This window comes from Podarcis erhardii (genome assembly GCF_964252035.2).
Source record: "Podarcis erhardii genome assembly, chromosome: 14".
Taxonomy (NCBI): Eukaryota; Metazoa; Chordata; class Lepidosauria; order Squamata; family Lacertidae; genus Podarcis; species Podarcis erhardii.
In genome coordinates this window covers 17,176,669-17,201,017 of record NC_138503.1, presented here as the reverse complement: position 1 = coordinate 17,201,017, position 24,349 = coordinate 17,176,669, and the positions used below count along the sequence as shown (strand labels likewise).

General features: G+C 42.2%; 1 protein-coding gene and 1 long non-coding RNA gene across 6 annotated transcripts in view; both read right to left on the bottom strand.

Moving 5' to 3' along the window:
* Window positions 1–24,349, bottom strand: part of LOC309329010 — a 75,951-nt gene that overhangs the window by 10,388 nt on the left and 41,214 nt on the right. The gene's annotated exons all lie outside the window — the stretch shown is intronic.
* Window positions 1–24,349, bottom strand: part of TMC3 (transmembrane channel like 3) — a 46,944-nt gene that overhangs the window by 9,573 nt on the left and 13,022 nt on the right. For 4 of the 5 annotated variants that reach the window (XM_081838771.1, XM_081838772.1, XM_081838774.1 and 1 more), the window contains 15 exons: window positions 19,649–19,792; window positions 18,451–18,526; window positions 15,007–15,088; window positions 13,874–13,980; window positions 11,788–11,886; window positions 11,533–11,675; window positions 9,033–9,180; window positions 7,992–8,035; window positions 7,709–7,856; window positions 6,883–6,992; window positions 5,127–5,205; window positions 4,201–4,455; window positions 3,648–3,776; window positions 846–913; window positions 220–348 (listed from right to left, as the gene is read on the bottom strand). In XM_081838771.1, the coding sequence (XP_081694897.1) occupies window positions 220–348; window positions 846–913; window positions 3,648–3,776; window positions 4,201–4,455; window positions 5,127–5,205; window positions 6,883–6,992; window positions 7,709–7,856; window positions 7,992–8,035; window positions 9,033–9,180; window positions 11,533–11,675; window positions 11,788–11,886; window positions 13,874–13,980; window positions 15,007–15,088; window positions 18,451–18,526; window positions 19,649–19,792 (1,761 nt within the window). Of the gene's footprint in view, window positions 1–219; window positions 349–845; window positions 914–3,647; window positions 3,777–4,200; window positions 4,456–5,126; window positions 5,206–6,882; window positions 6,993–7,708; window positions 7,857–7,991; window positions 8,036–9,032; window positions 9,181–11,532; window positions 11,676–11,787; window positions 11,887–13,873; window positions 13,981–15,006; window positions 15,089–16,866; window positions 17,106–18,450; window positions 18,527–19,648; window positions 19,793–24,349 lie in introns of those variants that run through there. The other variant, XM_081838775.1, reaches the window with a different exon arrangement.

The following is a 24,349-nucleotide window of genomic DNA, read 5'->3' as shown; positions in this document are numbered from 1 at the left end:
CAAGACACACCCATTTGTTTAATATATACAAGCAGAAGTTACTGTTTTCCTCCTCCCTAGACTGGTGTGAAGCCAACAAAGTCCTACTTAGAGGAGACCAATCAAAATTAGTGGACCTAAGTTGATTGTGTGCACATCAAGTTTAGTGGGTCTACACTGAATAGGAGTAGCATTGGATACAACCCTATAGCTATCTTACTTATTCACTGACTAACCTACCTTGATGCTCTGAAGACTTGCTGATGGGGGACATTGCAAGTTAGCACAGCCCAGCTCCGCAGGTACATGAGCCCTATCAGCTTGAGAACGTTGAACGCTGGGAGGCAGGGCGAAAAGAAGGCTCCCATCCTAGGAGAGAAAACAAGCAGTGATGAATTTGGGGAAAGGAAGGCCCAGCGGAGAGGGGAGATACAGGTAAACAAGCTTGCCATCAGTCATCTCAGAACAGGTGGAGTAGTCGCAAGCTCTCTCAAGCCATGTACACATGACATTTTATTCCAGAATCAGTGGAGACAGACTACTTGTTTTTTCCTGTGTAGTTCACAAACAATCTAGATCTATCACATAAAAAGTTATTTTGAATCACTATGAGATTGTATTGAAATGTTTTAACTGTTTGGTGAATTTGTTTGTTTTCTGCCTTCTTTATATGCTGTTGCGCTTTTGATATGATTAATAGTGACTGCAATCTTTGTTTAATTTTTAATGCCATTCTGAGCCACTTTGAGCTCAGTATTATTGTCAGAATGCAAATATTGAACAAAATTAAAATAAAATCAATTGCAATTACAACTTAACCCCCCCCCCCCCAACTCCCACAAAATTCCATATGTGTTCTCACTTACCAAATCATCCCTTGATTGTAGACCAGATGCAGGACATTTTCTGCTATTTTGAATTCTCCATATTCTGGCTGCAAAGTAAACAAAAGTACAGGACTAGAAAGCCACTCTTTGGTCGGAGCGAAACAGTACAAACTTAAAGCTTTTGCAGATGACCTAGTCTTGACATTACAGGAGCCAGAATCTAGTACGAAAAGAGTATTACAATTGATTCAAGAGTTTGGTCGGGTGGCGGGATTTAAATTAAATAAGCAAAAAACTAAGGTTTTGGGAAAAAACTTGACAGTTACAGAGTCAGAAAGGTTTCAGAAAGAGACAGAGTTAAATGTGGTTAAAAAAGTAAAATACCTAGGGGTAAATATAACAGCAAAAAATTTGAGTTTATTTAAGGACAACTATGAGAAATGTTGGTCAGAAATTAAGAGAGATCTAGAAAGTTGGACAAGATTGAAACTTTCCTTTTTAGGCCGAATTGCTGCTATTAAGATGAATGTATTGCCAAAAATGTTGTTTTTGTTTCAAACTTTGCAAGTTGTGGACAAAACAGAGTGCTTTCGGAAGTGGCAGAGAGATATTTCTAAATTTGTCTGGCAGGGCAAAAAGCCCAGAATCAAGTTTAAGATATTAACTGATGCGAAAGAAAGAGGGGGCTTTACCCTGCCAGACTTAAAGTTGTACTATGAGGCCGCAGCTTTCTGCTGGCTAAAAGATTGGCTACTTCTTGAGGACACTGATGTACTAGATTTGGAAGGTTTTAATAATGCTTTTGGGTGGCATGCATATTTATGGTATGACAAGGTTAAGATCAATAAGACTTTCAAGAACCATATTGTCAGAAAAGCAGTGTTTAATGTCTGGATAAAATACAAAGACTTATTGGAAAATAAAACTCCAAGGTGGCTTTCACCATTGGAAGCTAAGGCCCGGAAAAGACTCAATATGGAGGCCAAATGGCCGAAGTATTGGGAAATATTAGAAAAAGATGGAGATAATTGGAAATTGCAGAGTCAGGAGAAAATGAAAGACAAAGTGCGAGACTGGCTACATTATGCTCAGATTAAAGAAGTTTTTAAACTTGATAAAAAGTTAGGATTCCAGGTGGAAAAATTGAAGTTAGAAACGGAATTGTTAGAGCCTAAGACTAAAGTACTTTCAAAAATGTATAACTTGCTGCTGAAGTGGAATACACAAGATGAAGCAGTTAAATCGGCTATGATAAAGTGGGCACAGGACATTGGATATAACATTATGTTTGAAGACTGGGAGAGGTTGTGGACTACTGGGCTGAAGTTTACTGCATGTAATGCTTTGAAAGAAAATGTTATGAAAATGATATATAGATGGTATTTGACCCCAGTCAAACTTGCAAAAATATACCACTTGTCTGATAACAAATGTTGGAAGTGTAAGAAAAATGAAGGAACATTCTTTCACCTCTGGTGGACTTGCCCTAGAGTGAAGGCTTTCTGGGAAATGATATATAATGAGTTGAAAAAGGTATTTAAGTATGCCTTCCCTAAGAAACCAGAGGCCTTTCTTTTGGGTATTGTTGGCCAGAATGTGTTAAAGAAGGATCGAACATTTTATATGTATGCAACAACAGCAGCACGGATACTTGTCGCCAGGCATTGGAAAACACAAGATCTACCCACACTGGAAGAGTGGCAGATGCAACTGATAGACTACATGGAACTGGCTGAGATGACCGGCAGAATCCGAGACCTGGGAGAGGAGACGGTGGAAGAAGATTGGAAGAAATTTAAGATTTATTTACAAAAATATTGTAAATTGTACGAATGTTAAGAAGGATGCTAGAGTATAAACAACTTGGCACCATTGAGTCCAAGGAAGTGAATTATGAAGATAAGATAAATTTAAGAAATGATAAAAATTTTGGAATATGTTGGTTATATCTAAACTTTTTAAGATTTGAATAAAATGATAGTCAAAATTAGAGATATAACATCGGAAAATTAGATATGAAGACTAAAAATAAGGGGATAAATTTGCTGAATAATATTATAACCAGGAACGCAGGAGCGGGATATGCGAGGGAGTCCAAAGAAGTGAAAAGATCTATGTTAAGAGATGTGATATTGTATTGTTTTATTGGCATTGTGATTCAAACAAAAAATTGTTAATAAAAATATTTTAAAAAAATAAAATAGAAAGCCACTCTTTTTTCAGAGTAAATATTCATCTTTGGCACTCTTAATGTAATAATACCCCACAGCCTGTTGTCAATATAATTCTTTCCCCTAAAGAGAGCAGATCTGGCTGGAACACCAGGTGATGCTTACTGTAAAGATGGGGAATGTTGCATGGTGGCTAAATGAAATTATTGTTAACACTCACTTAGAAGAGCAGACTTTATAACCAATTAGCAAGTTAAAACAACAGTGCTTTGGCCCCCGGTTTAGATCTGCCCAATTTAGGAACACCCAAAGAAAGAACAACAAGATGGACAAGGTATAGAACCTTAGCTGGGCACTAAAGGACGTGGAACAGCACCATCTATTGACTGGAGGTGTTATAACAATCACAGATATAATCATCAGTAGTGCTAGGGAGACTGTGGCCCTCCAGATGTTGTTGGATTGCAACTCACATCAGCTCCACCAGAGTGACTAATGGTCCAACAACATCTGCAGGGTCCACAGATCCCCCGCCATTGTGTTACAGCAAAAGGGCTGGGCGATGCAATATAGGGATGTAGTAGTCAGCAGCTACCTCCATGTCTGTGTAATGTGCCCCCCGTTTTTACCTCCCCTTCTCCTTCTTTACTAATAGGAAAGATATACTCACAAATTTGCTTTCCAAATCCCAGCACCAACAGTCACTTAAGTATCGGACAAAAAGCCCACGGAAGAAGTCAATCAACAGGATGCTCGCCACGGTGAAGAGCATGTCAATAATCGACAGCTTCAACATTTCCTGAAACAGGAAGGATGCAAAAATGTCACATTCCAAGGCAAGGAATGCTCTTCTGTCACTTCCATTGCTGCCAGGAACAGGGATAGATGGATCAAACTATTTCTATTCTGTGTTGATGTCACACACGCTTTAGTCATGGGTAGGAATGTCAGAGAATTCCAACAAATGCAGACACGGGAGTAGAAATTGCCTAATAAAGTTTGTTTGTCTGTCCCATGTTTGGAATGGAAATCAATCCAGTGAATACAATTGGCCCAGCAACATTTTGAGGGAAACAGAATCCCCATCCCCGATCCAAAAGCTGACATATAAAAGGGCTCAACAGATCTCCACAGTGGAACTATTCATCAATCCTGCTGCCATCACGGCAGAGACCTTGTCATGGGTACCTGCCTGTCTAATCTCACATAAAGGTCAAACCTACTTGACCAACATAGGTCTCCCAGCATTGATCTTGGTGGCTTTGAGTGTTGGATTCATAAGATGTTGTCTTGTTGGTCACCATGCTGATGGGTAGAGCATAGCTTTGAGTGTGGTTGTCAACCAGAAGAAAGGTGCTGGTCCTCATAATGTGCATACTGGGAATGATTGTTGAAAAGTTGTCTTCTCTAATACGTTTAGTAGCTGAGGTGGTTGTGGCAATCACTGTGGTGCTTCCGTTGTTGTGAACTTCAGATTCCTGAAATCATGGAGCAAAAGTCAAACTCATAAACTTAAGCTTTAAGAAGGTGGTGCTTAAAATATCCTGGTTCCAGCCAGTTTGGAGATCTAGATCTTTTAGGACAGAGCTAGGGAACCTGTGGCCAACTCTCCGACTCTCATCAGTCAACAGCCAATGGTCAGGGACAATGGGAATATGGAGTACACCACGTTTGGAGGGTGACAGGTTCTCTTCCAGCCCTTATAACAGCCCTATAAGGTAAATCAGTGGGCACAGCATCTTACCAGCTGGGAGCCGTTCAGAGGAGAGCAACAAAGTGTGAGATAACCAGCCTCATATAGCCGGCATAAAAGGTAAAGGGACCCCTGACCGTTAGGTCCAGCCGCTGACGACTCTGGGGTTGCGGCGCTCATCTCGCTCTATAGGCCGAGGGAGCTCTATAGGCCGAGGGAGCCAGCATGCTTAAGTCTAATTAATGCATGAAGGGGTTAATGCCATAGAGTAAGCTGTCCTGTCGATCACTTCTTTATGCATTTGGACCCTCTTAATACTTTTGAAATATTGTTTTTGCATTTTGACTTGTTATCCACCTTGAGTTCCTCAGAAAAACAGATGGAACATTAAAGGCCAAAAACATAAATAAAAGCATAGAGCTTACATCCCAAAGATGGTCGAGATTTGCAACTTACAGCGATGCTCATGCTGTCTACTTTGTCCAGAAGTGCAATGATCAAACTGTATAGATTTCCCAGATATAAGACAAGAACTCTGTCAAAACAAAAACAGAAACGTCAAGTGCAGAAAGCTACCATCAGTTCACAGTGCTATATAGGAAACTGAATTATACTGAGTTAGACACTTGGATCTGTTCCAGCTTCTTCTTGCCTATACAGTGGTACCTCGGGTTAAGTACTTAATTCGTTCTGGAGGTCTGTTCTTAACCTGAAACTGTTCTTAACCTGAAGCACCACTTTAGCTAATGGGGCCTCCCGCTGCTGCCGCACCGCTGGAGCACGATTTCTGTTCTCATCCTGAAGCAAAGTTCTTAACACGAGGTACTATTTCTAGGTTAGCAGAGTCTGTAACCTGAAGCGTATGTAACCTGAAGCGTATGTAAGCCGAGGTACCACTGTACACTGAGTGGCAGTGGCTTCCCAGGATATCAGACATGAGATATTTCCAGCCTTACCTGGAGATACCAGGGATTAAACCTGGTACCTTCTGCGTGCAAAATACCGTATTTTTCGCTCTATAAGATGCACCAGACCACAAGACGCACCTAGTTTTTGGAGGAGGAAAACAAGAAAAAAAATATATTTTGAATCTCAGAAGCCAGAACAGCAAGAAGAGAACAGCTGCACAATGAAAGCAGCAATTCCTCTTGCTGTTCTGGCTTCTGGGATAGCTGCGCAGCCTGCATTCGCTCCATAAGACGCACACACATTTCCCCTTTAGGAGGGAAAAAGTGAGTCTTATAGAGCAAAAAATACGGTAGATGTTCTGCCACCCAACCACTGCCTCCCCATTGTACCATACAGTAAGCCTGGGCAATGTATTGATACATCAACCAGGAGCAGTTTGAGGACCAGATCGCGATGGCGTCTTTACCCGGTAGTATATCGTGGGTCGGGCTTGCCTGCCACTCAGTGCCTTTCCTTTCTCCTCCTTCCTCTGTGTACCAGGCGCTGGTGGCGGAGGGAGCAGTGGCAATTTCAGCCCAGCGCCTCACAGGGCCGGCACCAGTGCTCCTTGCTCCTCCCTCCATGTGCCGGGCACTGGCGACAGAGGGAGCAGCACCCCCCTGGCATCTTTTGGGGCCAGGGGGCTTGATGCTCCTTCCTCTTCAGCATTGTGATGTGTCACTATATCGCAATGTTTAGCTGGTGATACACAGCCCTACCATACAGACAAAAATATGATACAGTGGTACCTCGGGTTAAGAACTTAATTCGTTCTGGAGGTCTGTTCTTAACCTGAAACTGTTCTTAACCTGAGGTACCACTTTAGCTAATGGGGCCTGCCCCTGCCGCCACACAATTTCTGTTCTCATCCTGAGGCAAAGTTCTTAACCCGAGGTACTATTTCCGGGTTAGCGGAGTCTGTAACCTGAAGCATCTATAACGTGAAGCGTATGTAACCCGAGGTACCACTGTACAGTGGTACCTCTGGTTGTGAACAGGATCCGTTCTGGAGGCCCATTCACAACATGAAAAGAGTGCAACCTGAAGTGCCGTATCTGCGCAGGTGCGCAGCGCGATTTGGCGCTTGTGCGCATGCATGAAGTGCGATTTAGTGCTTCTGCGCATGCGCGAGCAGTGAAACCCGGAAGTAACCCTTTCCAGTACTTCCGGGTCGCCGTGGGATGTAACCTGAAAGAACGTAACATGAAGCAAATGTAACATGAGGTACCACTGTATACAATTAGTCCAGCCCTCCTTCCCATACCTGGCAAGCTGAAAGCGTAGGGTTGTTCGAGGGTGGTACATCTCTAGTGCAGCAACCAATTCAAAGGCAGAAGGAGCGAGCATTGTGATGAGGGAGACAACAACACTTACCTGGAAAGAAGAGGGACACGTGTGATTTTTAGCAGGGGTCCCTGTGGAATTCTTTTCTAAAAAAATAGTTTTTATTAAGGATTTCAACATAACAAATTATTGAAACATATCATCTTCCTCCTCCCCCTAATTTTTCCCTTCCCCCCTTCCCAAGAAGAACCTTCCCTCCCTCCCCCCCAAGACTTACCTCAGCTCCTCTCTCTGATTTTTCAACACATGTTGTTCTCTGCATATTGTAAAAATCTTTAAATTATCTGTCTATTATGTCAACAATCAATAAATTTGAGTATGTTTATTCAAAACCTGCCAAGGAGTCCAATTCATTTGTTTTTTTAAATAAATTGTAAAAAGTTCCCATTCTTCTTTAAAGTCACAGTTGTCGTTGTCTCGCAGTTTGTACATCAATTTTGCCAGGGGTCCTTATGGAAATCAACCATTTGCTAAACGGGATGCAGAATAACTTGATCCACACATCTCAGATTAATGTTCAGTTCAAACTGCTGCTCTCTCTTGGATTCCACACTTCTACATAAACTGTGGCTCCCAGTTCTTGGCTCAAAACCCGTATTCAAAATAAGGTTTAAAAATGTTTATTTTGAGAGGAAATGTGTTTTAAAAAACCTGTATTTAAGTGTGGATAGCCCAGTAACAAAGGTCAGTCTACGGTAATTGCCCCCATACTGCAGACGGAGACAAAGAGGATGTGCTTTTATTACCTCATTCTTTTCCCAGAGTGTTAGCTCCTTTTTCGTGCGCTCTAATTTCTGGGATCGATCCACTACGAAGTAAATGATGTAAATGCTTCCGGCGAGTGAGAGGAGAACAAGGATGTTGGCGATGATCCTTAAGCTTATGGTCACGGCCCTTTACACGAGGGTAGGACAAAGTATGGATATTGTTTCAGCAAGTCATTTTCATATTGTTTCAAAAGGACAGGAGGAAGACAATTCCACTTTTGCAATCGTGGAACACAGGCTGGGAAATGATACATATACATACATGTTTGTGCTTTTCTTCTTTTCCTGTTCTTCTAGTATGGCTTCCTGTGAAACACAAAAATAATAGCATGTAGCAGGGATGCCAACCTGAATAAAATATTGGGGGCGGGGCACATAAGCCCCGCCCCACATAATCGATCACATGATGCAGTGCACGCTTACCATTTGAATGGCAATGCCCATCAACTTTGGGGGGCAGCATCCTCAAATATTTTATTGGGGGGAAAAGGGACCTTGGCCCCTAAGAGGTGGCTCCCATGGCATGTGGTGAGCTTCGTGGGACTTGCTTCTGAGTAGACATGCATAGGATTGCAGTGTTGAGTCAGCCCCCTTTGGGACTCTCCTGTCCCTCTCTAAGGCAGACATAGGCAAACACAGCCCTCCAGATGTTTTGGGACTACAACTCCCATGATCCCTAGCTAACAGGACAAGTGGTCAGGGATGATGGGAATTGTAGCCCCAAAACATCTGGAGGGCCGAGTTTGCCTATGCCTGCTCTAAGGTGTTAGAGAACTGTTAGGGTGCAAGTCAAGCTTTTTAGGCGCCACAACCCCTTTTTGTTGTTTTTACTACCCCCAGTCAGAAAAGAGAGGCAGACCATTTGAATTCTTATAATAGGTTTTAGGAGTGACCATGTGCTGCTATTTCCATGTCCAGTTAGATTCTACTAGATGATGATTATTCTCTCTTTAGAAATGCAAGGCCTTATCATTTATTGGCAGGTCACAATCCCCTGCAGCTAGCAATCCATTAAAAAAAGAGCTCTTAATTCTTCTAAAGTCATCTATTTCCTTGGGGAAAAATAGAATCTTTGGTTTTTTCCACAGATCCCTTCGAGGTTCTGTCTGCTGTTTGCAGAGATGCATCTACAAACAATTACCACCGAACAGTGTTACTTTCAAACACTAACAAGAACTGCACCTTTGGAGCATTAATGCATTGCATTTTTCTTTTCTTTTTGCATTCGCTCCGTAACACATTTGCCTCATGCACAACAATCACAGGCAGGCATCTCTTCCGGCTACAGAGACCAGTAGCTTACCCTGATGCTGTTAACTATGGCAGCTGATTTGCTCTCTGCAGCCTCAGGGTTGCCAATGAGATAATCCCAGGCACAGAAGACACGCCAACAAAATGTGTAATTTTCATCAGAAGCGCTTGCGAGGCTCATTCTTGAATTTTTAGCCATCCTGGATAAGAGCAGCGGAGACATCGCATAAATGTGAGTTGCTCAAAGGCTGGCTCATACATGCATCTGATCCCCAGTCACCAAATTCCTCTGTTGAATGTGCGAACTGACTCCACTCCAAAGCACAGTGTTTGAACAGGCACTGAATGATAGTAACGCCCCGATTGCAAATGGCTAAACGTTAATAATGTTAATACGAATCCTCCCATTGCAGGTACAAGAATTCTGGAGGCAAAAGAGTTAAAGATCTCCCATGCAGAGGCGTAGGAAGGTCAGGTGGTAATAATAATAAGTAATAATAATAATAATAATAATAATAATAATAATAATAATAAACAACTTTTATTTATATCCCACCCTCCCCTGCCGAAGTTGGGCTCAGGGCGGCTAACATCAGATACATAACATTGGTATAAAATCAAACTATAATTAAATTATCTCCTAAAAACATGTCAAAATGAAATTAAAGTCTAATTAGGGTTGGGAACAGTAAGTGCTCCACTGAATTGAAATTTCAGACTTCACGACATAGGAAAAAGGCCAAGTAAACAGCTATTTTCATGGAGGAGGGTCAAGATATTAACTGATATGCATGGAATTTCATATATAGCTATATAATACCCAGTGTGGTAAGATAAGACCTTTGGAGCAGGCATTTTCAAAAAAAAGTTTTTTATGAACTACCCTAGTAGGGCAGTAATTGTTCCGTGATAATTTGTCACACCCCTCCATGATGGAACCTGGGGTAGACCGTTCCCCTTCCTACGCCCCTGCTCCCATGCCTGGTCACAATCTCTTTATCAATCTCAAACCACCCCACTACCACACACGATCAGGGTTTTGGTTTTTTTAAGTCAACTAGAAAGGGAAAACTGCACAGCAAAGACCATGTGTAATATGGCCTTCAACAATGGTTCATCCTGCACATCATGCTCCTCATTGCAAATGCTATGGGAAATGGCTTGCAAAAATGGTTATGTGACTTACCCCCAATAAATCAGCACAGGGTAACCAAGATGGCAAAAGAGGGAATGGGTTTGCACAAAATTGGCACATGCAAATTTATATGTGTAGCTGCAAATTAAGAAATTACCACTATAATTTAAAAGGAAATGCCAGGCATTTTGCCACTGTAGGGAAGACTGTGGCTAGGTTGTGTGGGAGCCAGTTGAGTCTGCTGCTACATATTTCCTGCAGGTGAGAAACTTTATGCCACCTCCCCCTGTTCCTCATTCTATTCTGATTCATCTCGAAACCGGACTTGGACCAGGCAGTTCTTCAAATAAATAGAGGATTCCTCCTGAGAGATGACTGTTCATGCTGAAATGGGTATTCCCTACCATGGAATCTCTCTTCTAACTAGTCCTGCTCCTAAACACTGTTTTTTAGCACCAGTAGGGATACAGGTAAAGGTAAAGGGACCCCTGACCATTAGGTCCAGTCGTGACCCACTAGGGTTGCGGCGCTCATCTCGCTTTATTGGCCAAGGCAGCCGGCGTACAGCTTCCGGGTCATGTGGCCGGCATGACTAAGCCACTTCTGGCAAACCAGAGCAGCACACGGAAACGCCGTTTACCTTCCTGCCGGAGCGGTACCTATTTATCTACTTGCACTTTGATGTGCTTTCGAACTGCTAGGTTGGCAGGAGCTGAGACCGAGCAACGGGAGCTCACCCTATCACGGGGATTCGAACCGCCGACCTTCCGATCGGCAAGTCCTAGGCTCTGTGGTTGAACCACAGGGATACAGGTATGGTTCAATAAAAACACCACCCAAACATCTTTGCTTATTTATGCCTTTGCTTATTTACACATTTTTCAATCCTAGCCAGTTTGTTTGCTTGCAAATGAAGTAATGTAAGCATGGCAGGGGGAGCAATTCCAGTTGGATAACTTTAGTCCAGTGGATTTTTTTTGGGGGGGGGGGGAGGTTACGAACAAAGGGATCGATCCTGCTCAGTTAGACTGAGCATGTGTGTTCCCCTGCAGTGTGGTGCTGTTTGAAAAACCTGCTTGCAAACAAACCCATGCTTTTTTTCCGCAGAGGCTGTTTGCCTCTGTTTTCCTGCCCAACTCCCTGCCCCCTTACAACTCTGGCTCGCTTCGGGTGGCCCAACTCGGGGCAACCGTGACCTGACTTGGACAAAGCCTGGATCCCACCCTGAACTGGCCCATCTCTGGATTTGGGATTCAGGCATTGGCTGAACCTGATGCCCAGCCCCTACTTGCCCGTCCTCTCCCACATGCCCCGTAGTAACCATTTTGTGACCGCAGCGCTTTCTCAAAAATCAAAAATGTCTGCCCCAAGCCCCAAAGGTTGGCAACTCCTGCCTTAAGCAAAAGAGCTGCATTACTTCTTTAAGAGGATGATGAAGCTGTAAGCAAAGACGGCCATTCCGACGAGGAAGTAAGCGAGGGGCAGCCGGTAGCCTGCTGCCCCAATCTTCCTCGCCTGTCCGTAGTAGCCGTAGAATAAAACTGAGTACTGGAGGTAGCCCTGTGGAAACACCAATGAAATAAATCAGCATCTAGTAGGGTAGCCACCCAGTCCATCGAAAGAAAAAAGGCCCAATCAATTGCTGATATGATAATATAATTTTTCGCCTTGCCCCCAAAGACCAGATCGTATCGAGATCTTGTGCAGATTCTTCTTGCCCCGCAGGAATGCTCTTGCTGGGAGTGCTTCCAAAGGGTTCTCCAGCCAGGATCTGTAATAACAAAGCAAAGCTTTAAACAGGTCCTCTGGAATGAAGATGATGGAGTTTATGGAGCTGGCTGATCTCACCGGGAGAATCCACGACCAGAAAGAAGAGGAACACCAAGAAGACTGGGAGAAATTTAAAGAATATTTGAATAAATATTGTAATATTAAAGTTATGTAATCACTTGAAATAATCAATTAGGCCTAGGATTAAATTGGGATTAAATAAATAAATAAGAAAATGTACGATAAGAAAAGTTAGGAAATATGATTATGACTGTGATATGGTTTTATGAAATAATGATATTGGAAACTGCTATATATCATTACTAAGAAACTCAGATGGAAGAGATTTGATGAAGTCAAATAATATGTTTATGAAGATGGATTTTATTTAATTAATTAAGTTTTAGTTTATGCGGTTTATTTGTTTATTTAGTTTATTTGTTGTATTTTATGTTTTATATTCTTTTTTCTTTTTCTTTTTCCTGTTTCATTCTTTTTCCTTTATTATTTTTCTTCTGTTATGTTTATGTATGGAAAATAATAAATATTATTGTGAAAAAAATAGTAATAAAATAAACAGACCCTCCGGGTGTCCCTATTTTCCAGAGAAAGTCCCGGATTTACAAAAGCTGTCCCAGTTTTTGATTTGATGTCAGGGGCTGGACTGAGAAAGAATGGTGGGAGCCTACACCACCCCCTCTGCACCTTCCAAGAAGAGGAGAACAGTATAGATTTAGAACAGTGGTCTGCAGAAGGGCATAGTTCAGAGGCTGCAGAGGGGAGAAGCTGGGAAATATTGAGAGAGCAGCAGGAAGAAGATGCACCAGGGGAGAGACAGCTGACAGACTCAGTGTCTCCAGAAAGCCTTCCTGACTCCCTTCTCCCAAAACCAGGCATGCATTGAGAGTAGTAGAACAGAAAGCTCAGAGGCAGAAAGCACAAATCAGCCGGCGCAGGGGTGATGTAGAATAGGAGGGACTGAGGGGGTGGGACTTGACTTGGAGCAACGGCATTACTTAATAGAGATGGTGTTCCTTTGTGTCTCTCTCTGGGAATACTGAATAAATTATGTGGTTAAGAACTCTTTTTGCTTATCTGCTTTTTGACTGCCACCGGGGGGAGGGATTGTAATTCCCTGAAACCTTGACATTTGGCCCCAGAATGTCCTGGTTTTCCTTAGGATGTCCCTATTTTCATCAGATAAATGTTGGACGGTGTGCAGTTATGCAACCCCCCGAGCCAAGGAACTATATAACTTTTAAAAGACTTCAGAAGGCAGTTCTGTAAAGGGAAGGTTTTTTATGCTTAATGTTTTATTATGTTTTTATATATGTTAGAAGCCACCCAGATTAGCTGGGGCAACCCAGTCAGATGGGCTGGGCATAAATAATAAAATTTATTATTATTGTTGTTATTATTATTATTATTATTATTATTATTATTATTATGGAATAGGAACGTCCTTATTTTCATTGGAGAAATGTTGGAGGGTATGTGAAAACAGCTCAGAACGCAGTACCTCAAGGACTGCCTCTTTGCATATGAACCTAGGTGTTGATTGCTTTCAGTTTTTAAATTGTATCAAGATGTAAACCACCTGGGGCCAAGAGCCAGTATATACATGCTTTAATTTATAAATAAATAAATAAATAAATAGGCACATACCATGCCAAATCTCCCACACCACACCACAGCAGGCAGGCAGTAGGGTACCTAACACATAAGACTGGACTCCTATTAGTGAATTCCTGTTTTTATAGTGCAATTTTGCTGATGTTTTGGTTTTGTTTGTTTTTTAAAAAATGTTGTATCTCTGTTTTTCATTGGGTTTTTTTTGTTTTGTTTTTGGTATGATGTTTTGTTTTTGTATACCGCTTAGAGATTTTTTTTTAAAAAAAATATACTGGCAATAATAAACTTCTGAATGAATAAATAAATAACTCTCCACACATCCCACCAAGAAATACCATACAACGAGCATTGCTTACCTCTGGTAAAACAACAAATGTTCCTGTCATGATGGTGAGAACAATATTGATTCCAAATAGCCATCTCAAAAAAATAAAGTAAGAGGCGACTCCAGAGCCAAAGTGACCTTCAACCACAAAAGGGGGGGGGGAGTATTAGCATTATTATTCTATTCTATTCTATTCTATTCTATTCTATTCTATTCTATTCTATTCTATTCCCTTCACCCCCATGGTCCCAGGATGGGTTACAACAATTAAAACACAATATTAAAAAAAGTTTCTAACAACTTGCCCCCACAGAAATAATGTGGGCCCTAAAAACATACATCTGAAGTGTCAAAAGCCCGGGTCTTCAGCATTTGACGGTAGCTGCATAACAAAGGTCCTTCCTGTGGGGAGGGAGTTTGGCAACTTAAGAGGCTACCACAGAGATTTCCCTCTCCCAGGCATTAGGAGAAATTCACAGAAAAATGCTGGTGAATTTTCACACCACATTTTAATAATAATAATAATAATAATAATAATAATAATAATATAATCAGGGCCAGAACTCACCAGAACCCAGAACCTCTCAGATGGGTGCAATTGCCATGCTAAAAGAACATGGAAGGCATTCATGGTGAGTTCCGGCAACTCTTTTCCCACCAAAATAGCACTGATAATCACAAACTGATTCGGAACCGGCAAGACACTCCAGTATCCCTGCCAAGAAAACTCCATGGACGAAGGAGGCAGTGGAAGACAGGAGTGCCTGGCGTGCTCTGGTCCATGGGGTCAAGAAGAGTCGGACATGACTAAATGACTAAACAACCACAAACTTTAGATTGGGAGGAAAAATGACAGACTGAAGTTGGCAGATTCTTCCATCCCTTCTTCCAAGTAGAAACATGCAAGATTGCAGTGTTACTCTGAGGTAAGTGTGCTCAAGAATAAGGGAATGTTGATTATTATTATTTTAATTGGCTCAATATGACAAATGTTGGAAACATCTATTATCTATCATCTATCTATCTATCTATCTCTATCATATATCTATAATATAATATTATATAATATTTTCAATAAGCCCAAGAGAAAGCCTTATTCCCAGCACTTTCCCATGACAGGCAACATCTTAGTTAATTAGCCTCCCTCCATACTTCCATACTTACTTTCTATTTTCTTGATTCTCATTTCCCAGGGAATAAAGATGACCACAAAGTTATATGCAAGCCGAATAAATTTTCGCCACAGCTAGGAAAAACACAGACATATTAGAAACAGCTTTAGTTTACGTGAAAGGAATACACTCTGCCCACACGAGGGATCATTCTCAACATTTAGGTCTCATCTGCACTGTACATTCAAAGCAGTATCATATCACCTCAAACAGTCACGGCTTTCCCCAAGGAATCATGAGAAGTATAGTTTGTTAAGGGCTTGGAGAGTTGTTAGGAGACACCCCCCCCCAATTCCTCTCACAGAACTACAGTTCCCATAGTGGTTTAATAAAAATAAAAATATAATAATAATAATAATAATAATAATAATAATAATAATAATAATAATTTGTTGTTGTTGTTGTTGTTGTTGTTGTTGTATTTATACCCCACCCAATCTTCTCTATTAGTTTTTAATGTTCAATGTTTTATCACATTATTCTTATTCTTATTCATATTATTCTGCTAGGAGCTGCCCAGAGTGGTTGGGGAAACAGATGAGCGGGCTATTAACAACAACAACAACAACAACAACAACAACAACAACTTTTGTCTTCTGATCATATATTGCAAGCCACTTTGGGCACCCTTTTTGGCAAAACAAAATACAAACAAACATGACTACAATGATGGGGGGACTCCCAGTGTCCCCCTCAAACCTGGCCCAGAGGAGAAAGTTCTCTGACATTTGATAACATGTATTTCTTTTTAAATTCCTCAGTCCTTTTGCTCATGGAATAACTCTCTATTTCATGCTGAACTGCGCTTTGGGCAAAATTTCTCATTTGACCCTTTTGCTCCATGGTATTGAGAAAGCAATAACATTGCCGTGCCTATGATGGTTCAGCCCATTAGTCAATCTCAAGAGGCCACCTTCTCTGGTCGCTAGTTGCTCATGCACAGTCAATTTCTTTCGAGCCAGATTTTTGTTAACTCATGAATAATCAATGCCGTGGTCAAAGCTAATTAATTCCATGGGTCTTCCAAGGCTTTATTGCTGTAAGTGGAAGTATTTTAATTAAAGAAAAAATTAACAGATGGCACAGACCTTCTCGATCAATCAGAAAACCACACCAATGGCACAGATAAAGCTTTACAGGCAATATATTGTAAAGCAGCAAAGGGGCACCTGCTGGCCTCCAGATGTGGCTAGCCTACAACTTCCAGGGGGTGTATGGGGTGTTAGGGGAGGGTTAGTGTTATGTATTCAGTGGTCTGTGTTTGCCTGAGCTTGAGTCTGGACTAAGGATTCCGAGCTCCTGTGTTCTGATTCGATACATGATGTCCAGTCACAGAACATTTCAGGATTTGGGCCTCTGCCATTGGCCCTTGAACTCTGAGTCGTGATTCGCAGCTTGGAAGTTTAGACAGCCAATCATGTTGGGAGTGGGAGAGGCCCAGGCTTTCAGGGATGTATATAAGCAGTTGCTTTGCCCACATTTCCCAGTTATGTGGTTCAATAAAGCTTCTTGTGTGAAAGAGCCAGTGTGGTGTAGTGGTTAAGAGCAGTAGTCTTGTAATCTGGTGAACCGGGTTCACTTCCCCGCTCTTCCACATGCAGCTGCTGGGTGACCTTGGGCCAGTCACACTTCTCTGAAGTCTCTCAGCCCCACTCACCTCACAGAGTGTTTGTTGTGGGGGAGGAAGAGAAAGAAGAATGTTAGCCGCTTTGAGACTCCTTCAGGTAGTGATAAAGCGGGATATCAAATCCAAACTCCTCCTCCTCCTCCTCCTCCTCCTGCTCTTCTTCTTCTTCTTCTTCTTCTTCTTCTTCTTCTTCTTCTCACTGTGTCCTGCCTCATGGGAACCCACCTACACTTCAGTAAGTACCTCTGGTGAGGGACAAATGCTCCTTCTAGGGTGGTTTGTCCATCTTTGGCCCCACCCTGCACTCAGCTCCCATCTTTGGCTCCCAGAAGCTGTCAGCATGTGACAGCAGCCACACTCCAGGAACAGCTTTGATTGGTCGGCTAAACCAGGTGGCGGTAGCCGATGAGTCTCAAACCCTTGGTGAGTCAGTGACTTCCTCTGTATGTGAGAACAAGCTCTGGTGGATTGAGTGAGCATGACCATTAGTGGGCGCAACAGTCAAGAAGGCGGTTTCTGCACATTCCGGAGAGGGAAGTGTGGGGTAGATGGGGCTTGTCAACCTGGGAAGGTAGCCCATCTAAAGCTCCACTGCCTTGCAGGATATCTTCAGGAGAAGAAAAGGCTAAGGGGTAAACACTACCATTTACAGTGGTACCTCGGGTTAAGTACTTAATTTGTTCCGGAGGTCCGAACTTAACCTGAAACTGTTCTTAACCTGAAGGACCACTTTAGCTAATGGGGCCTCCCACTGCTGCCGTGCCGCTGGAGCACAATTTCTGTTCTCATCCTGAAGCAAAGTTCTTAACCTGAAGCACTATTTCTGGGTTAGCAGAGTCTGTAACCTGAAGGGTCTGTAACCTGAAGCATCTGTAACCCGAGGTAACACTGTATTGGACATAAGACAGAGCTGAGTGCTAGAAGATAAAGAGAGAGCAATTCACCCAGAGCACAGTTAAATCTGTGGAACTCGCTGCCACAAGAGGCAGCGGTGGCTTTCAAATAGGGTTGGGCAGATTCATGGATGATCTGAAGCATATGTAACCTGAAGCGTATGTAACCCGAGGTACCACTGTATTAATTTATAGGGTTTGAGGGATCCCTCCCAAATCTGTATCAATATTTGGGGAAATGGTTCTCAAAAGGCTCGGCTGCCTCTAGAAATATTGACACTAACATTGGCATGAGGGCTCCTGAGGTGGGGGAGGCAGTTTTTGTCCATGTTGCTGTCTGCCATTTTGAATCAAGATGGCAGACCAGCATGTGACTTGGGGCAATTTTTGGCACGATGGGTCCAAACTCAGAAATTACACTTCTAAAAATTCCTGCGTGGTGACAGACACGCCCCACTAGTCCTTTATATTTATATATACTTAGTCCTATACAGTGGTACCTCAGGTTAAGTACTTAATTCGTTCCGGAGGTCTGTTCTTAACCTGAAGCACCACTTTAGCTAATGGGGCCTGCTGCCGCCGCTGCGCCGCCGAAGCACGATTTCTGTTCTCATCCTGAAGCAAAGTTCTTAACCTGAAGCACTATTTCTGGGTTAGTGGAGTCTGTAACCTGAAGCGTATGTAACCCGAAGCGTATGTAACCTGAGGTACCACTGTATATATATTGCAAGGCTGTGAAAGCTTCCCCTTCAGAATTTCTGCCAGACAGATACTCCGGCAACCTCTACCTTGCTGCCCTCTTTTTTCCCATTTAGTTAATAATGATGACTTGGAAACATTTCCCTCTGCAAATGGAAATCCTCAATCACTTTCATGGAAAGCGAGTTTGGGAGCTTGTAATGAAAAGCAGACCAACCTCAGCTCCGGCTGCCTGGTAGCCTCTTGTTCGAGTCAGCCGACCTTCGTACTTCAGTACAATCTCTTTGGCTTGTCTGCCGAGGAAGACGAGAGATTCATTCCGCGTGGCCAAAATCTCATTACATCCCCAGCTCCTGACGTCCCCCTCTCATAAATAACATCTAACGAACTTGCCAAGGAGCGCGAATTACTGCTGCAAAATGCAGCCTGCCTTGTGGACCTTCCCCTCCCTCGCTACACTTAAAATAAATTGGAGCATTGCAAGAATGCTAAATCCATACCCTCCAACATTTCTCTGATGAAAATAGGGATGTCCTATTCAATAATAATAATAATTTTATTATTTATACCCCACCCATCTGACTGGGTTGCCCCAGCCACTCTAGGTGGCTTCCAATACATATAAAAACCTTAATAAAACATTCAACATTTTTTTTTTAAAAAAACTTCCCTATGCAGAGCTGCCTTCAGATGTCTTCTAAAGGTTTACTTGGTTCGGGGGGGGGGTCGCATAACTCTATAACCTCTAGCATTTCTCCGATGAAACTAGGGCTGTCCTAAGAAAAAGTGAGACATTCTGGGATCAAATCAGAAACCGGGATGACTTCTGTAAATCTGGGGCTGTCCCTGGAAAACTGGGACACTTGGAGGGTCTGTAATTCCACTCAATGTTTTCTCTTAAACAAAGAAATTTAAGAAAACAAAAATGAAGGAAGAAGGTGTTTAACCACTACAGTGCCTGAAGGAGCCCTGACATAGCCTTCTCGGCAGCGGCGCCCGCCCTGTGGAATGCCCTCCCACCAGATTTCAAGGAAATAAACAACTATCTGACTTTCAGAAGACATCTGAAAGCAGCCTTGTTTAGGGAAGTTTTTAATGTTTGATGTTTTATTGTGTTTTCAATATCCTGCTGGAATCTGCCCAGAGTGGCTGGGGAGGCCTGACCAGATAGTATGTATGTATGTATGTATGTATGTATGTATGTATTATTTCCAGGTAGACCTAAGAAGATCACCCTCTGAAATCCTGCAGATTAATGGTTCTACTGTTGACTTACAGAATATTACCTACTGCTTATCACTAGGCAGATGCAGCCATTGATTTGTTTCTTGGAAAATGTAAATGATTTGAGATCACAAAACCCACAAGGGTGTATGTTTCAGAAATGACTGGTGTTGTTGGAGAATTTCCATTACCTTAACGCCCTGAGTTTCTGCCTCATGGGCCAGGGTCTGCAACGGATGTTGGCCATGATCTCCTTCTGAAACTGTATATTCTGGAAGATCTGTTCTGGGTCACTGCTGTCAACCTTCTCATCCCCATTATCTTCATCTGAGTTGCTAGGTATGGCCGATATCCCATGGTGCATGTACACAGAGAGAGAGAGAGAGAGAGAGAGAGAGAGAGAGTGCACATGGTGAGTTATCATCACAGTGATTTTTCAGTCAAAAGTAAAAGGTTGCATCAGTGCAGATAATCTAGAAACCCCCATCATACAAACAGATGGTTGGATATTTCAATCCTTGTGACTCTGGTACTTAATTTAGTCTACCTTTTCTGAATGCTTCTGCGCTTTAAACAGCAGTCTGACAAACGCAGCCCCCAACATCACAATTCAACACATCTCTAATCAGACATCGCTCAGTTTAATTGGGCTTACTCGAGAGCCAGTGTGGTGTAGTGGTTAAGAGTGGTAGACTTGTAATCTGGTGAACTGGGTTCGCTTCCCTTCTCCTCCACATGCAGCTGCTGGGTGACCTTGGGCCAGTCACACTTCTCTGAAGTCTCTCAGCCCCACTCACCTCACAGAGTGTTTGTTGTGGGGGAGGAAGGGAAAGGAGAATGTTAGCCGCTTTGAGACTCCTTCGGGTAGTGATAAAGCGGGATATCAAATCCAAACTCTTCTTACTCCCAAGTAGGGAAATCTAACCCAGGGAAGAAATTCAGCTCAGTTCACATTTAAAGACACATCTATCACATTTTCGCATTCAAAACAATAAGAGAATAAATGAACTGGCCATCTTTTATTCACAGTTACCTGGATTTTCTGTGATGCAGTTTTCTAACCAGTGTTGACAAAAATGCCATACTTTAGGAGAATGTGTGCACAGCGATGGGAATGCGAGTGAAAATAACTTACAAAATTGTAGTAGAATTATATTGCTTGCAAAAAATGTGCACATTAGTCAAAACTGTATTAAAAATGTGCTTACTGGGAGAAACCTGCAATAAAACGATACAAAAATTTCCTGGGGAGTTTTATTTTCCTTAAGAAAATCCCAAATTGCTGCAGAAATGTGGAGAACTGAATTTAAGATTGTTAAAATAAGAAACTGAGAGAACCGAAATTGTCCCAGATAAGCAGGGCTACCTGTCTTTCTGACTTCAAGGCTTGACCAAGGCACTTTGTAGACCAGGGCGGTTAACTCTTGATACCAAGTGGGCCACGAGAGTACTTTGACATGGAACCCACGGTCAAGTTCACTGCATGTACGGTGTTAAAGGAAAATATTATGAACATGATGTATAGATGGTACTTAACCCCTGTAAAACTAACAAAGATATATCATAATAGTGATAATCTATGTTGGAAATGTAAAGAAAAGGAGGGTACCTTTTATCATATTTGGTGGACCTACCCCAAGGTGAAAGACTGCTGGGAGAAGAATTATAATGAATTGAAAAAAATGTTGAAATATACATTTATTAAGGAACCAGAGGCCTGCCTTCTTGGAATAATAGGTTTGGAATTGCCCCAAAAAGATGTTAGATTGTTTTTGTATGCCACAACTGCAGCTAGAATTTTGTTAGCTAAGAATTGGAAATCACGAGAAGTCCCAACAGTGGAGGAATGGCAGATGACGATGATGGACTTTTTGGAGCTAGCCGACCTCACTGGAAGAGTCCGCGACCAGAAGGAGGAGGAGTACCAGGAGGAATAGATGAAATTCAAAGACTATTTTAGTTAAATTTGCTAAGATAACTTAATTGGGAAAACTTGCAAATACCAGATAGGCTTAGGATTTAAATATGTGATGTTAGAGAATAACATGTTTAAAGTCAAAACAAAGAAAGATGTTAAGTGATTAAGTTAATTTTATGGGAAAATTGGTTTTGGAAAACTGTTACAATGATATACACTGAAATTCAGCCAGAGGGATTTGAGGAAGTCACTTAACAATGTTACCAAGATTGGATCAAGTAAAGTTAAGATGTTTGTTTGTTTGTTTGTTTGTTTGTTTAAAAATTTAGGAAAATCAATAAAAAAAATTTGGGGGAAAAAAGACATGTAACCCACGGACTGTACTTGTCATGTTGGGGGGGGGGAGGCCAAAATTTGAGTGCCCCCTGCCCTCATGCTGCTTTCCCAAAGCCAGATAAGTGATGTGGCGGGCTTTGGAAAGGAGGCACAAAGCTCTCCCAGGGTCCTAGAGCCCTTCTACCTTCTTCCCAAAGCTGGGAAAGGGCTCTCTAGGCTCTGGGAAGAAGGATGGGGGACTCCAGGTGTTAAGTTGTGGGTGAACATATCAGACGACACAGCGATTCTTCAAACAGCTCTTGTTTATTCACAGGCCATAACAGAACTGAACTGAAGGGTTCAGTCAGCCTGCTTATATAGAGCTCCAGTACAACGTAACTGTAACAATTTTCTAAAACTATCCAATCACTGAACGTCACTTTCGATCCCTTATTTGCATAACTATCTACAGTATCCCCCTGCTGGCCCAGGGTGAGAACTTCAGTACACAACACTAGGAAGCTGCCAAAGCCCTCATGCTTCCTTCCCCAAGCCCAGCAACTCTCTTACCTGGCTTTGGGAAGGCAGCATGAGGGGGGTTTCGGAGGGGGGAGTTCAAATGTTGCCGAGGGCTGGAAAAAAGGCCTCGAGAACTACCTGCATTTTGGACCGCCCTGTTGTAAACACATGGCTCCATAGGACTGAAGTGGCATGTCTGCGTTTTCCATTACAAGCGCTTGCTGCCCATTTAATTGCAGCTCTGCATCGTCTTCCATCTGAGCTGCACTGATAACACAGTGCTCCTTTCTAGAAGTGTGTGTGTGTGTGTGTGTGTGTGTGTGTGTGTAAATAATAAAAGAATAAATGGCTCAAGGCCATCAATTCCCCGGGACTGCGAATAAAGGGTTCTGCAACCAGATCCTCTAAATATTTAGCCAGATATAGGTCCCCCAATTGGATTTGCTCTGAAGTAAATATGCATATGATGATGACAGCAACCTTAGTTTTAAAATAGCAATATTATTACTCTGCCACTGAGGCTGCCATCCTATATATTTATCTATTTAAGAGCATTTGTACCCCACTCTTCATCCAAAAAGATTCCCAGAGAGGCAAACATACAATCAAGAGAGTTTACCATCTAAAAAAATCCACAACATACATGGGAAGAGGGACAAGGAGGAAAACAATCCTATATATGCTTACCTGGGAGTAAGCCTCGCTGAGCTTATTTGGGTTCCCCTTACATTAGAGTTGATACACACAGGACTACACTCTGAGGGAAGTAGATAGCATGTACCTGAATTATTTTTTAACCAAGATTCATTGCTAACAATTTCCTGTTGCACATAAGAGGGGCAGTGTGGTGTACAGGTCAGAGGGTTGGGTTGGGATCTGGGAAACCAGGATTCAAATCCTCACTCAGCCATGAAGTTTGAGCCAGAGTCATTATCTCTCATCCTAACCTACCTCACAGGCTTGTTGTGAGGGTGGAATGGGAAGAATATGACCTATGCAAGTTGCCTTGAACTCCTTAGAGGAAAGCTGGGGTACACATATAAAAACTAGTAGTCGTAATAATAATAATAATAATAATAATAATAATAATAATAATAATAGTAATAATATACATTTACTGAATTCAGACAGCATCTAGAGGCATAAACTGCATGGACAGTATTCCTCTTTGCAATGTTGGTTGTGAAGATGTGTGTGCGAAGGAGATGCAGAAGACCACACTTTCCTACATTCATAAAACGAATCTCCAAACAAATAAACAACCAAAGAGATTTAACCGCTTGCCACCCCGCTGAAATCTATCCATAAAGCTGGGATCTTTCAGAAACAGAAATGCACTGCGTTGGAATTCAACACGGGAAGTGCAGAGAAACAGCATCTGAAAAGTTGCAGGCAAAGGAGATTTGAAAATGCAACTTCCTGCATTCATCATTTCAGGGCATTACAAAAGCAGTGCTTGGGTTAGATTGTTAATTTGGACTGCATGGATGCTATACCCAGAATAGTTTTCTGAGTGTGTTCATTTTTAAACCATGTGTTAGACTCCTTGGGTGTCTGAGTGACAGAAGGAGGGACATCAATGATTTTCTAATAATAATAACAAGGAAGTAGATGTGGTGTGTGTGTGTGTGTGTGTGTGTGTGTGTGTGTGTGTTAGAGAGAATGAGAAAATCCCCAAAGGGACTATGCTCTTATACTTGGAGCAGCTGAATAAAAGGGGGGCATTTTTGGCTGGTGAAGCCTGTCAGGCAAGGATGAAAGAATCGGCACCTAATTAAATTCCCTCTCTTAGGGCTCCTCCAGACTGTCACTATTTTGCGGCGCATACCAGAAATTTAGCTTTGTGCAACTGAAGTGGGTTGAAGTGTGCTGTCACCCAGGTGTAGCAAAGTCCCTTTAAAAAAAAAGAGAGAGACTTTGACTTTTTGCAGTTTGGAAAGTGAAAAGGAAATGCACTGAAAAGGGTGGGATGAATGAATAACATGAAGATGTATCAACACCCTGTAAGCAAATCAGGATGAATGCTGGACAAATTCACCCTATAAACAAGAGTGCTTAATAAGGACCGAATAGAATCTTACAGGGTTGTGCAAGCAACCCTGAACAGGAGCCGTCTCTCTTTGCACCTGGTTCCCCATAG